A 14,188-nucleotide genomic window follows, 5' to 3' on the forward strand; every position below is an offset into this window, starting at 1 on the left:
TTTGGGAGCATTTAAAAAAAATGTAAGATAATATTATTTTATTTATTATTTTATGTTGAATATATATATGGAAAGTTCTTGGTGTACCAGTTATAGTTAAAGTACACTAGGGACTAGAGGGTCCCGAAATATACGCTGGTGCAGCTAGTCTTTTCAACACTAAGCACGGAGTTCACCCATATAACTCATTACCAGTTATAGTGTCTTTTTTTCCAAAAGGAAAATCATCCTCCACTGGAAAAAATGCTTTATTGCCTGGACCATTAAAAACTGCTGAGAAACCTGTCCTTATGCACGAAAAAGGTTATGCCATTTCACGCAGGCCTTAACAAATGTGCTAGTGCCATTTACAATATACAGTGTAATAAACTGTATAACAATAGTGCAAAGCAAATTACATTCCTATTTTTGCAATTTTTGATTCCATTTTTGTCATTTTATTACATTTTGCTCTTTGTGTTCCTTGTCTCTGTTTCTGTCTGCAATCAATTTTGTGTCATTGATTATCTTTGCATGAGAATCCATTATCTTAGTGCAGTCTGATGTCTGGATTTATCATGTATAATATAGTCATACAGTAGTTCCTCTCTAAGACGCAGATTGGTATTACATTGATTGGTTCTTTGAATTCTCTTAATTGCTAACAGTCCCTGATTGTTTCCAGTAGCTGGAAACCGGCATCTGACTGATTAAATTCTTCTACTAATTTATTACATAGTGGAATTCTGGTATGGCCTTAAAGTGTTATATTCATAAACCAGCATTTTTTTTTCATTTGCAGAATATATGATGTGTAACCTTAGCTGTTCCGAATATTCCTAGAATTATAGGATGATATGCCAATGTTTAATATATGTTTAATCTTGTTTAATCTATATTATAATATAAGGGCATTTATCATATGTTGGTCTTCAAATGGGGGCTTGAACTTGAATAAACTGAAATCCCTACTAATTTGTTCTAAAGCTGTATTTATCTTGTATGTATGTATATTTTTATTATATTGCGCTACTTATGTACGCAGCGCTTACACCTAGAACAATGTGCTGCTTGTGTCCCACTGTAAAGTGTATCTGCTCATTTATTGGTATATAACTGACGTCCAGTAAATGAAGTAGTGTTCTGAACCAAAAGAACCAAGCCACCAACCCCCATGTAATCATGCTTCAGAACTGTTTCTGGAGCTTAAAGGGGCAGTATACCCCTTGTCAACATGGATGCAATGAATAGAGCCTGCACTGAACTTTTTGCCTATTGTTTTAATAAAGAAAAAAAATCTATGGTTCTTCTTACTTCTTGGGCAAACAGGGAAATTGAAGCTACTCTATATTTGGTCCTTGGAAGCTAGATTCCTAAATAAATAATGCACAGATAATCTACCTGCATATTGTACTCCTGCTAGTTGAATAATTGAAAGACCTAACATGATGAAGCTTAATTTTCACTGTTTGCCATGTTTAGTTCAAGTAATGACAAAACACATAAAGGGCGGTATTTATAAAACTTGTTTTTTTCTCATATTTATTTAAAAAAAAATTTGACCAAATTCCCAACCACAAATAGCCTTAATTTACTTAGGGCAGAGACAGACGAGAAGATTCAGGGAGATTTAGTTGCCTGGCAACTGCCTCGCCACAGGCTAGAATCTAAATTGCCTGCAGGATGGCACTCGGAACGCTTCATTTTCCGGCAATTTAGATTCTAGCCGGCAGGGAGGGAGTTTGGGGAGATTATTTGTTGCCGGGTGACTAATCTCCCCAAATCTTCCCGTTTGTCTCTGCCCCTAAAAATCCAAACGACAAGAGCATATGCGGAAAAAATTGGATGACAAAATTGGATGACAAAATTGGATGACAAAATTGGATGACAATTCGTGCTGGAGTAATTTCAGATTTTTTATTTTTAGCAGCTTCAGAGCATAATAAATCTCAAAAAATTCAAGTTTGTTTCCCTCTAATTATTTTTTCCCCCTTAAAAACAAAAAAAAAACGAGGTTTAATAGATAGGCCCCAAAATATCCTTATTAGAAAAATAGGTAAAAAGTATGTTTAGAATACACTATACTGCCCATTATAACCCCTAAAAAGCTGTAGTTATTAAAAAAAAAAAAAAAAAAAAAAAGATCAGTACCATAGGTGTTAAGACAAAGGTGCACATATTGTTCATTTTACTATCAATATTTAATAGCATACATTGTACTTTAGTTTAATAGTTGTGTTTTTCATGTCCTAAGTAAAAGGAAAGTCAAAAGGCCAAACCATTTTGCTGTACCTATGCCATGTACGTTTTTAAATTCCTGCTTTTCAAAAAGAAAATATCATTTGTTATATATCACCGAAATTACTTCCATTCTGAAATTGGTTAGGGCAATGAGCAACTGGGCATTATTAATCACAGTCAGATTTGCGTACTATGCTATTTCTTAACAGGTAACAAACCTTTCAAGGAGCGATCAATACAGCTAAGAATGTTAATTAAACCAAAGCAATAAGAGCAAAAGCATTTAAATCTCCATGGCTGATTGCAGCTTGACAAATTAAGAATTGGTAGATTTCAGCATTTTGTTCCATCTTGGGACAATCAATGACAACTTTAATTGCAGTAAAATTATGAATATATGTCTTCCCTTTGCTCTTATCCCTATAAACGGAATTAGAATTAAAATAATGTCATTTGTCCAGGAGATCAGTAAGTCCATAGGCCACAAATAGTTCAATTCAACATTTTTTTTACGCCCTGTACATTGATCCACTAATCAAATTAGGTTGCTTAGCCGGTGGTATATACAGTGTGTATATTTTGGTTGGAGAGTGTTGTTGCAATGCTTCAGTATATATGTCCTGCAAGTCTAATATAACTTCTGCTTGTGCTTATCCTTTCACATAATGTCCTTATCCTCACATCCTGAACATGAAAGAGAACAATTACAGATATGGGATTGGTTATCTAGAAATCTATTATCCAGAAAGCTCTGAATTATGGAATGGCCATCTCCCATAGATTTGATTTTATCCAAATAATCCCAATTTTTCTCTGTAATAATAAAACAGTACCTTGTACTTGATCCAAACTAAGATACAATTAATCCTTATTGGTACTATTTAATATTTATATGACTTTCTAGTAAGGTATGAAGATCCAAATTACTGAAAGATTCAATATCCGGAAAACTCCAGGTCCCGAGCATTCTGGATAACAGGTCTCATACCTGTATATATATATATATATATATATATATATATATATATATATATATATATATATATATTTATCAATTATCTTTTAAGGATCCTTGAAAAAGGTCCAAATGTGGACCGAAACGTCGGGTATTTGATACTATGCAACAATAAAATTAAAGGGAGTGCTGGTCTGAAGATAATTGATACATACACAATTACCGTGCACCGCAGCAGCTTTGGAGTGTGGATACTCATTGGAAAGTGTGTATATATATATATATATATATATATATATATATATATATAATATATATATATATATATATATATATATATATATAATATATATATATATATATATAAAGGCAGAAAAAGCTGAAGCACACCAGGATTTTCTTCAAAGAGATAAAGCTTTTATTACATCAATGTTTCGGCCATACCATATATACCATATATAAAAGATATATGTATATATTGTTTGAATGTCTGCAAAGGTTTTCATTAATCTAGGGCATGCTATGCGGTATCTAGTAGTGATATGTCTAAACGTATGTATAAAATGGAAATAACTATAATACTACTAATAATACTTACTTGTACATTGGTTAATTTCATGTAGGTTAAATTCAAGAGAAGACATCTTAATTTGTAGGGATTTCATCAATACCATATCAAGATCTTCAATAGAATAGACATTAAATGCCTGAAAATAAAACAGTATATTTTTGTATAGTGTAATTCATTTTAGGGACATTGAGTCAGAGCTAATCTAATTTAGTTACCCTGGGCACAGGAACTTAGAACAGAAGAACCGAACACAGGGACCAAATCAAGGCTGTTTGGAATTATAGTCCACTTTAAATTCAGCTATGAGATCATTCTTCCTCACCATGTTACAAAACAGTTTTTTGCACTCAGTTTCCCAATTTGGATGCAGAAGTGTCTGATTTGGTAAATCATGCTCAAGTGGGTCATCAGCAAAAATAGACACAGTACATACAAAACCAACCTCAGGGTTAATTAAGGTAAAACATTAATTTACTGGTCATAGATATCCTTTGGAACATTTGAGAAAGCTCCATTTTTTTATAGGTCTGACTTCCTATAACCTGTGCTGAATAAAACACTGGCTAATCATATTGGAAAAACATAAAAAAATTAGCTTGTTGGGGTTTTTTTTGCTCTGTTTACTAGATTATAGTCAACCTACAATATATGTTTATTACTATACATGGATTTACTTTACTTAAAGTGATAACAAACTTATTCCTGTCCACTATAGTAATCATGTCATTGTGTTATAAAACTCAGCTCAGAACTGAATGTAAGGTTTGACATGAATTTATTTTTAAGGGTTTTTCTTTGCCCCAAGCAAGGCTCAACTCTGTCAATCAGATATTAGTCCTCTTCTGTTCTGTGTATCTTGATTTGTGCTGGGGGTGGTTTGAGACCCTAATGCAATTGATGCTTCTTAATTTTACACTCCATCCAATCACTGCCTTTCAACCAGCTCGCGCTGCATGCAAGGGAATAAGAAAAAATAGTATCAGATATACCCTAATTTATTGTCACAGTTCTAGGTGCATCTTCTAGTTTTGTAGACACCTCCTGGCATATTAAAGAGCAGAAATCATACTCTAGGATCTATGGTGAACTTTAAAATAAGAAATCGAATGCAGCGTTACTGATATCATTAACTTTTCACAGATAAATTTGTATTTTGTAATGTAGAAATCATGGAACATAAGCGTAGCTTGTATTCCTGATGCATAGCAGATGTTAAAAAAACCTTTGATATTTCCATTCATTTTATTTCCCATTTAAAAAAAGGAGCATCTGCAGTTGTATATATATATATATATATATATATAAATATACACATATAATAAGGATAAGAATGAAGAAACCTGACCCATGGAAGACATTTACAGTAATTAATAACTGCAGTCAAACTAAGGCACCTGTATAATATAAGGATTATACCTTTAAATTTGAGTAAATAATTGCAAGCAATTTCTTCTAAAGGGCAGCTGAAGCTTTAAACAGGCTTAGAATAAATTCATGAAGGAATCAAACCAACACAAAGACAAATCCTAACCTAAATGTTTTAAACAACAAGAAACCCCCATTTTTTATTTCAAGCATTGTAGATATTAGAGCGGCTATGGGGTTAAATGCTGCTTTTATTGTACATATATTTTTAGTTCTCTTACCCAAGGATTCTGAAGAAATAAGTGACATCCATGTCCATTATTCACAACTAGGTTTCTCTTTTGTAACATTTTTATTATGGAATATTTCGTTCAGGGTTTACCTTGCCATGGGCATTAGGGTTATTTACAATATAATCTCAGCTCAGGTTATTTTGAATGTAAATGCATTAAAATATATCTGTTTCCTACTCCATGGCCATGACAATTCCATCTCTCTTTTATTCCATAACATGTTCCAGCTGAAGGGTTTTTATTAAGCTGCCTGCAGTGAATAAACTATTCTGTCTCAATCAGCCAAGCTCTGCCTTATCATTAAAGGGACATTATATTGACTGAGCACAGGTTTTTGAAAACAAATGAAATTTTTTTGATAGATTTTCTTATTGATTGAAGCAGGGGCTTTCCTGTGTTTGAAAGATGCTTTGTGGAGAGGTTATTGCAGGTTTTCTTAACCTTTTGCTCAGGACCCACAATAAGGAGCAGAATTATGAAATTTTTAAATGGGGAATCCTTATGGATTGCCAGTTTTATCAGATTTATTACCAAATCCATTTATTTTATTTTCTATGAAGGTGTCAGTTTGTCAGAAATGACTTTACTGCTTTGAGCAGCTGAAACAAAAAAATAGCTGCAGCACTGAACTATAATGCCTGATCAAATCAGTAAGTCCCTAACAAAGACAAATATTGCATTATTATAATGCCATGCAAGTCTATGGGCTGAATCTATATATAAATCCTTTTCCATGAACCAGTAGAATTGTCAAAGATGATTCGACAATTATCAAATTCAAATGGCAACAATAAAATAAATCTGAAACTATGGGGCCGAATTACATTTTTTTTTTACAAATCATATTTTCCTCTACAAATTCATGTTTTTTTTTAAAAATTTCTCTAAAACTTGAGAATTTCTTTGATATTTGAGTTTAATAAAGTGCATATACCATGAAAACCTCAAAATACAAAACTTCAGTTGGGGGTCAACACTTTTTTTGCTAGTAATTGTATGAAAAACAAACAAAACAAATTTTAGAGGTTTTAAAGATATTGTTCAGAATTTATTTCTAGTCGTACTTTGACCCATTATTTGGTTGAGATTTAATAAGGCATCTAATTTTAATTACATATATTATATCAATTATCTGGAAACCTATTATCCAGGGATAGTGCGTATAGTATAAGACAAGTGAATACATTCTTGGATTTAATTGTACACATGGGATCTCTTATACAGCCAGGTCCAAATTATGGGAAGGCGATTTTTAAAAACTCTATAAAAAAAAATAAAATAGTACCTTGTACTTGATGGTAACTAAGCTGCAGGAATCCATATTGGTGGCAAAACAATCCTATTAGGTTTATTTTATATTTAAATGATTTTAACAGACATAAAGTATGGCAATCCAAATTACAGAAAGATCACTTATCCAGAAAACCCCGGGTTCTAACCATTCAGGATAAAAATCCTATACCTGTACTTGTGTCAAGTGAATGAAGAACTTTATTTAAGTGAAAGGGTGTCATGGATAGGGATGTAGCGAACCGCCGAGTATGTGTTCGCGAACGCCGTTCGCGAACACCGGCAAAAAATGCGAACAGTTCGCGAACTGTTCGCGAACTTCGAACATCCGAAAATCGTTCGATTCGAACGATCGTAGGATTTTTAATCGTTCGATTTTAGCGATCGAATGGTCGAATGGTCGAACGATTTTGACGCGAACGCCTATTGGCGAACGTCGCGCGACGTTCGTGAACTTGCAGCGGACGCGAACAGCCGATGTTCGCGCGAACAAGTTCGCCGCAGAACAGTTCGCTACATCCCTGGTCATGGAAACAAAAATTAGTAACCAATCAGTGACTTGAGGGGAGCACATACGTCATAACTGTTTTCCTCTGAATCTGACCTGCTGTTATGTCCCAAGTGGCCCCCTTCAAGTTACATTTTTAACTAAACAACTGTATTAGAAACATTTTTTTTATTTTGCCTATCTATTTACAATTTTTATTTTCACACTTAACTGCCCCTATAAAGTAAAACAGTATACTAGTACAGTAGATGACAGATCATTTAAGCCATTTTAAATCATTGCCTATTATTCTCTAGTGCTGAACAAATCAATACCGTGTGCAGTCATTCGAGTGATTGATCCGAATAAATAAATGGAAAAGAACTGTGTAATTTTCTCCAAGCTCTTTTTTTTCCCAGACACTCTTTTCTTTTTAGCAAAAACATATTCATTAACTTCTCTATTTTATTATACGGCCTTGAGTGAGAACAGCCCTTTGACTGATTGGCAGGTTTCTGCCTGACCTTTTACTTTGGCATTGGGTCTCTTGGTTGAAACTCAATTGCTTTCTCATATCACAGGTGTCGGTATCTTGGTTCCAGTGAAACAATTCCAATAATTACTCTCAGTGAAATGCCTCAAACTAAACTGCAGTGTCTCTGCACTAGATAATGCAGACATTTCTCTCTGAATCAGGTACAGTACGTCATTACCATTTGTTACAACAGATCATTGCGTTCAATCTTAATCTTTGTTTCTTTTTCAAGTGGTTGCTTGTTCACACATATTCATTTATATATATATAAATGCAAAAATATTTAAATATTTGCCTTTTACCAATGCCAGGGGTATCATTGCTGCAGTACTAAGGGGTGAAAATGTAACCCTTAGAACACATGCAAAGAGCACTTGGTACTGGTGGTGTAGCACAGTGTAGAACAAGGTAAACAGTGAGTACAGGGCTGCACCTAATGCTCCTTAGGTCATGCCCACCTCCTAATATATATATATATATATATATATATATATATATATATATATATATATATATATATATATATATATATATATATATATATATATATATATATATATATATATATAAATACAGGACCAGCAGGCACTGCTGCTAATTTACAACACTTGTACAGATTTGCGCTTATACGTGAAGACAGGGAATATTATAGGGGTGAAGTTCAAAGTACAAAAACAGGCATGTTTTGCACCAGTTTTATGTTGCGCTTTGCCTGACAGCATAAATGTGCTAATGTGAGGTCAGCTATCAGCGGACCTGTAAAAATAATAGTTTGTATTGAAGAATAATCAACACAACAATCCTTGCATCGTACCTCCACTGTGGTTCAAGATTTACAGCCACTGTAATGCACAACCAATGTACATATGATGTTCAGATGTGTGGCTTTGATCTGCTCTAGATACCATCCTGGTACTTGCAGGGGCGATCCTGGCCCCTCTGCTGCCTGAGGCAGCAGCAGTTGCTGCCGTCCCCCTCCCCCATGCACTTACCTTTTTGCGCCTGAGGGGGTCCACGAGGGTCCACGAGGGTCCACGAGGGTAGCAGAGAGGGCTAGTACACTAGTGCAGAGAGCCTAACTGCGCTCTCTGCGCTATGAGAGCTGAATTTCCGATTTGAAAACAAAAAATTAAAAAAAAATGCATTTTTGCCGCCCCTGGTACCTAGTGGGGAGCTGCCGCCTGAGGCGACAGCCTCAACTCGCCTCATTGGCGAAGCGCCCCTGGGTACTTGGTGCAATCTAAAACCTGCCCAGAGAGTAACATGAGTACACATGTTATCAGTGCTACAGTCCTCTATCACTCTACAAATGTCATGCAAGCTACAAAGCTCTGCGATTTATGCCACAAAGCTTTCACCTGTGCTCTAGAAGTCCTTTTCTCATATATGGATATCCATGGATATCTATCATGTTTCAAACCTCTGTCACTGATGGTACAAAGATGTGACACTTATATTACAAATCTCTGTCCCTTATACTACAAAACTCTTTCACTCATGCTGAAAACGCTGCCAGATGTTTGTAACATAAACAACAGATCTTCATACCGTATATTACATGCGGAGGTTCATAGACTTGACATAGATCTACAGTGTAGCTCAAGTGTCAGAGCACTGAAGCATAACAGACAGAGGGTTGTAGCTTAAATGACAGAAGCTTGTTGCCTGTTTGGCATGGGGCTTGTTAAGTTGTTTTAATGCTCACTCGAGTTCTGCCATGAGTCCAAGATGCTCTCAAATAATGTTGAAATGTATTTCTTGGATTGTGTACGTGGAACTTTCCATTTTTGGTGGAGTTCTTAACATAAAAAATGGAATTCTTAAAAAAATATATTTAAGAGAAAAAAAGCTTATTCTGTAATATTCATATATTTAACTACAATTTAGAAAATGAAAGCAAATGTTTCATCAATCTTGGTCCATTTTAGTCCATCTTAGACCAATCTAAACCCCTTATCATTTTACTTTGCTCAATAATTTAGCATCAATTTATATGTCCATCTCCCTGCCTCTCAAATGAGCCGATATAAAATAGAGCTCATCCACTATGTGCTTCAGTTCTTAATATAATTTGCATGAGTACAGCCACAGCACTAACCAGGACAATCTGCATCTGTACAGTATATGGCCAGTCAAGAAAGCTGTTCTTATACAGGAGAAAAGGCAGGTAAGCGAGAAAGACACAAAGAGATGGTCCATATGTTGGCAATACAGGCCAGCTTCACTAATTTATTACAGTGCTAGACATCAAGTAAGTTCATTTGCATATAGTCCAATCTTTGAGCGATCTATACTGTGCTAGCACCAAAAGCTCCATAAAAGACTGCCTACAGAATGTGAAAATCAATGTATATCTCTTCCCCCATACAGTATCCCTGTATATCATTATATCGCACCACTTCTTTGCTTGTCCATTTCCCACCCCTTTTTTTCCCATTTTCAGCACAATACAATATTGCCTCCTAACAAATGACTCTGTAGGGCTTATTAAGTTACCAATATAAATTTGCAAATGTGCAGTTCCCTTGAGCTGTAGCAACCAATAAGACATTTTCTTCCATTATTCCTCAACTAACTGATTATAGGTTGCTACGGGTTATAGCATCTGTGCACCTTTGTCCTTTAGTTAATAAATCTACCTCAGAGTAACTGAATGAAATTGTTTGCATTCCATACATTTTTATTTCAGGATGGGAACTCACATTAAGGGTAAAGATGAAACACGCAAAAGTAAAATTTAGATTCTTTCAGGGATGCAGTTATGAGATTTATTATCTAGATGTTTAATAGTTGTTTAATTACATGACATTTTATTAATCACCTTTTTCTCTGTAATAATAAACAGAAGCTTGAATCCATATTGGTGGCAACACCATCCTATTGGTATTTTTTCATGTTTTAATGATTTTTACCAGGGTTTTCAAGCATTTTGGACAACAGATCCCATATCTTTTCTACTTTTACTAAGCGTTTCCTACAATTTCACTGCTTATCATTAATTTGATATATATTTTTATAGCTATTATATGCAAGTATGGGAATTGTTATCCAGAATGCTAAGGACTTAGCATTCTTAGGTGTTTTGTAGATAACGGATCTTTTCATAATTTGGATCTTCATACCTTAAGTCTAATAAAAAAATATTTAATAAATAAACACAATAAGCTAATTTTCATTCCAATAAGGAGCAATTATATCTTAGTTTGGATCAAGTACAAAGTACTGTTTTATTAATACAAAGAACAAGGAAATAATTTAAATTATTTGGATAAATTGGAGTCTAGGCTGTCCCGTAATTTATAAATTTTTAGCTTTATGGATAATGGTTTTCTGGATAACAAATACCATACCCATACCATAGCTTGTTACTCTTATGTGATTAAAAACTGAAAAGGAATTGCTTATTAAGTACCCCATGTATATTCTTTGTAATCACAAATATATATATATATATATATATATATATATATATATATATATATATATATATATATATATATATATATATATATATATATATATATAAAGTTCCTGTGGGGCCACACTCCGCTAAACTGTTCCAAAATCGGTTGCAAGGTAAAAAATATTACATATTATAAAAAAGACCAGCAACACCGATATATTTTTTGCAAAAAATTCAAATGTATTGAAAATGCATGTACAGCTGTACATGCATTTTCAATACATTTGAATTTTTTGCACAAAATATATCGGTGTTGCTGGTCTTTTTTATAATACAGTGGTGTGAAAAACTATTTGCCCCCTTCCTGATTTCTTATTCTTTTGCATGTTTGTCACACAAAATGTTTCTGATCATCAAACACATTTAACTATTAGTCAAAGATAACACAAGTAAACACAAAATGCAGTTTTTAAATGAGGGTTTTTATTATTTAGGGAGAAAAGAAATCCAAACTTGTGTGAAAAAGTAATTGCCCCCTGAACCTAATAACTGGTTGGGCCACCCTTAGCAGCAATAACTGCAATCAAGCGTTTGCGATAACTTGCAACGAGTCTTTTACAGCGCTCTGGAGGAATTTTGGCCCACTCATCTTTGCAGAATTGTTGTAATTCAGCTTTATTTGAGGGTTTTCTAGCATGAACCGCCTTTTTAAGGTCATGCCACAACATCTCAATAGGATTCAGGTCAGGACTTTGACTAGGCCACTCCAAAGTCTTCATTTTGTTTTTCTTCAGCCATTCAGAGGTGGATTTGCTGGTGTGTTTTGGGTCATTGTCCTGCTGCAGCACCCAAGATCGCTTCAGCTTGAGTTGACGAACAGATGGCCGGACATTCTCCTTCAGGATTTTTTGGTAGACAGTAGAATTCATGGTTCCATCTATCACAGCAAGTCTTCCAGGTCCTGAAGCAGCAAAACAACCCCAGACCATCACACTACCACCACCATATTTTACTGTTGGTATGATGTTCTTTTTCTGAAATGCTGTGTTACTTTTACGCCAGATGTAACGGGACGCGCACCTTCCAAAAAGTTCAACTTTTGTCTCGTCGGTCCACAAGGTATTTTCCCAAAAGTCTTGGCAATCATTGAGATGTTTTTTAGCAAAATTGAGACGAGCCTTAATGTTCTTTTTGCTTAAAAGTGGTTTGCGCCTTGGAAATCTGCCATGCAGGCCGTTTTTGCCCAGTCTCTTTCTTATGGTGGAGTCGTGAACACTGACCTTAATTGAGGCAAGTGAGGCCTGCAGTTCTTTAGATGTTGTCCTGGGGTCTTTTGTGGCCTCTCGGATGAGTTGTCTCTGCGCTCTTGGGGTAATTTTGGTCGGCCGGCCACTCCTGGGAAGGTTCACCACTGTTCCATGTTTTTGCCATTTGTGGATAATGGCTCTCACTGTGGTTCGCTGGAGTCCCAAAGCTTTAGAAATGGCTTTATAACCTTTGAAATTGAACTCAGGTGTGATAAACCACAGTTAAGTTATTTTTTAACAAGGGGGGTAATCACTTTTTCACACAGGCCCATGTAGATTTGGAGTTTTTTTTCTCCCTTAATAACGTAAACCTTCATTTAAAAACTGCATTTTGTGTTCAATTATGTTATCTTTGACTAATAGTTAACGGTTTTTGATGAGCAGAAACATTTAAGTGTGACAAACATGCAAAAGAATAAGAAATCAGGAAGGGGGGCAAATAGTTTTTCACACCACTGTGTGTGTGTATATATATATATATATATATATATATATATATATATATATATATATATATATATATATATATATATATATATATATATATATATATAGATATAGATATAGATATAGATATAGATATAGATATAGATATATATATATATGTATATATACATACAGTATATATATGCAACTATGATTATAATGTTTGCAAATTTCACTTAAAGGGGTGGTTCATTTTTAAGTATGTTATAGAATGGCTAACATTTTTTATTTAATATAGTTTTACACTTATTTGCCTTCTTCTTCTGACTCTTTCCAGCTTTCAAATGGTGGTCACTGACCCTGTCTAAAAAACAAATGCTCTGTAAGGCTACACAATTGTTATTGCTACTTTTAATACTCATCTTTCTATTCAGGCCTCTCCTATTCAAATTCCAGTCTTTATTCATATAAATGCTTGGTTGCTAGGGTAATTTGGACCCTAGGAAACAGATTGCTGAAATTGCAAACTAGAAAGCTGATGAAAAAAAACTAAAAAAAAAATACAAAATGAGTCTGACCAATTATAAAAGGCACTCAGTCTGTTTCCTTGTATCTTTATATTGTTTGTAGGTGATTTCAAGTAGCCTTAAAATTATACTAAGAGGTATCCTACAGTTGCAATGTAATACTCTTGTCACAACTATAGGACTAGATCCTGTGCAAGGTTGCTAGGGTAATTTGGACCCTAGCAAAAAGATTGCAGAAATTACAAACTGGACAGCTCTTGAATAAATAACTCAAAACCACAAAAAAAAATCAAAAATCAAACAGCCCCTTTAAATATTTTTTCTCCAGAACGACTCTACTTGAGCCTAGAATTATTTTCATGCAAAAATATAGCGTTATATATACTTCTGTTGTTAGAAATTTTGTAATGCTGGTTTCCTTTCTACATGTTATCCAGACAGGAAACTCCTGTTGATTATGATATGATGTAACAATGTCACTACTGTATATATTTATCTTTATGGTCTGGATAGTGCAGGGTACTTTATGTTCTCTATAATTAAGCTGCCATTTAACCATTACAGCATTTTGTGTCACAGGAAGTATATTCTACACTTATAGGGAAACTATAAGTAAAATGGAAATTAAATACGGTCATTATTTTATGGAAGTCAGTGTAGATATATAGATCCAGTCTGGACCTTTCTCAAGAAAGAAATGTCTTGAGAAAGGTCCAGACTGGACCGAAACGTTGACAAATAAACTTCACTTTGCTTGATGTCATTATGAAGTCCTGGAGTGCGTCATTCCTTGGAACACGACTATCTGC

General features: G+C 34.4%; 1 protein-coding gene across 1 annotated transcript in view; it reads right to left on the bottom strand.

Annotated features, from left to right (window-relative positions):
• The window catches only part of LOC108719622 (B-cell scaffold protein with ankyrin repeats), a 171,656-nt gene that overhangs the window by 105,548 nt on the left and 51,920 nt on the right, over window positions 1-14,188 (bottom strand). The window contains exon 6 of the mRNA XM_041590688.1: window positions 3,774-3,882. Coding sequence (XP_041446622.1) covers window positions 3,774-3,882 — 109 coding nt within the window. The remainder of the gene's footprint in view (window positions 1-3,773; window positions 3,883-14,188) is intronic.

The sequence above is a fragment of the Xenopus laevis genome, chromosome 1L (assembly GCF_017654675.1).
Source record: "Xenopus laevis strain J_2021 chromosome 1L, Xenopus_laevis_v10.1, whole genome shotgun sequence".
In the NCBI taxonomy this organism is placed as follows: domain Eukaryota; kingdom Metazoa; phylum Chordata; class Amphibia; order Anura; family Pipidae; genus Xenopus; species Xenopus laevis.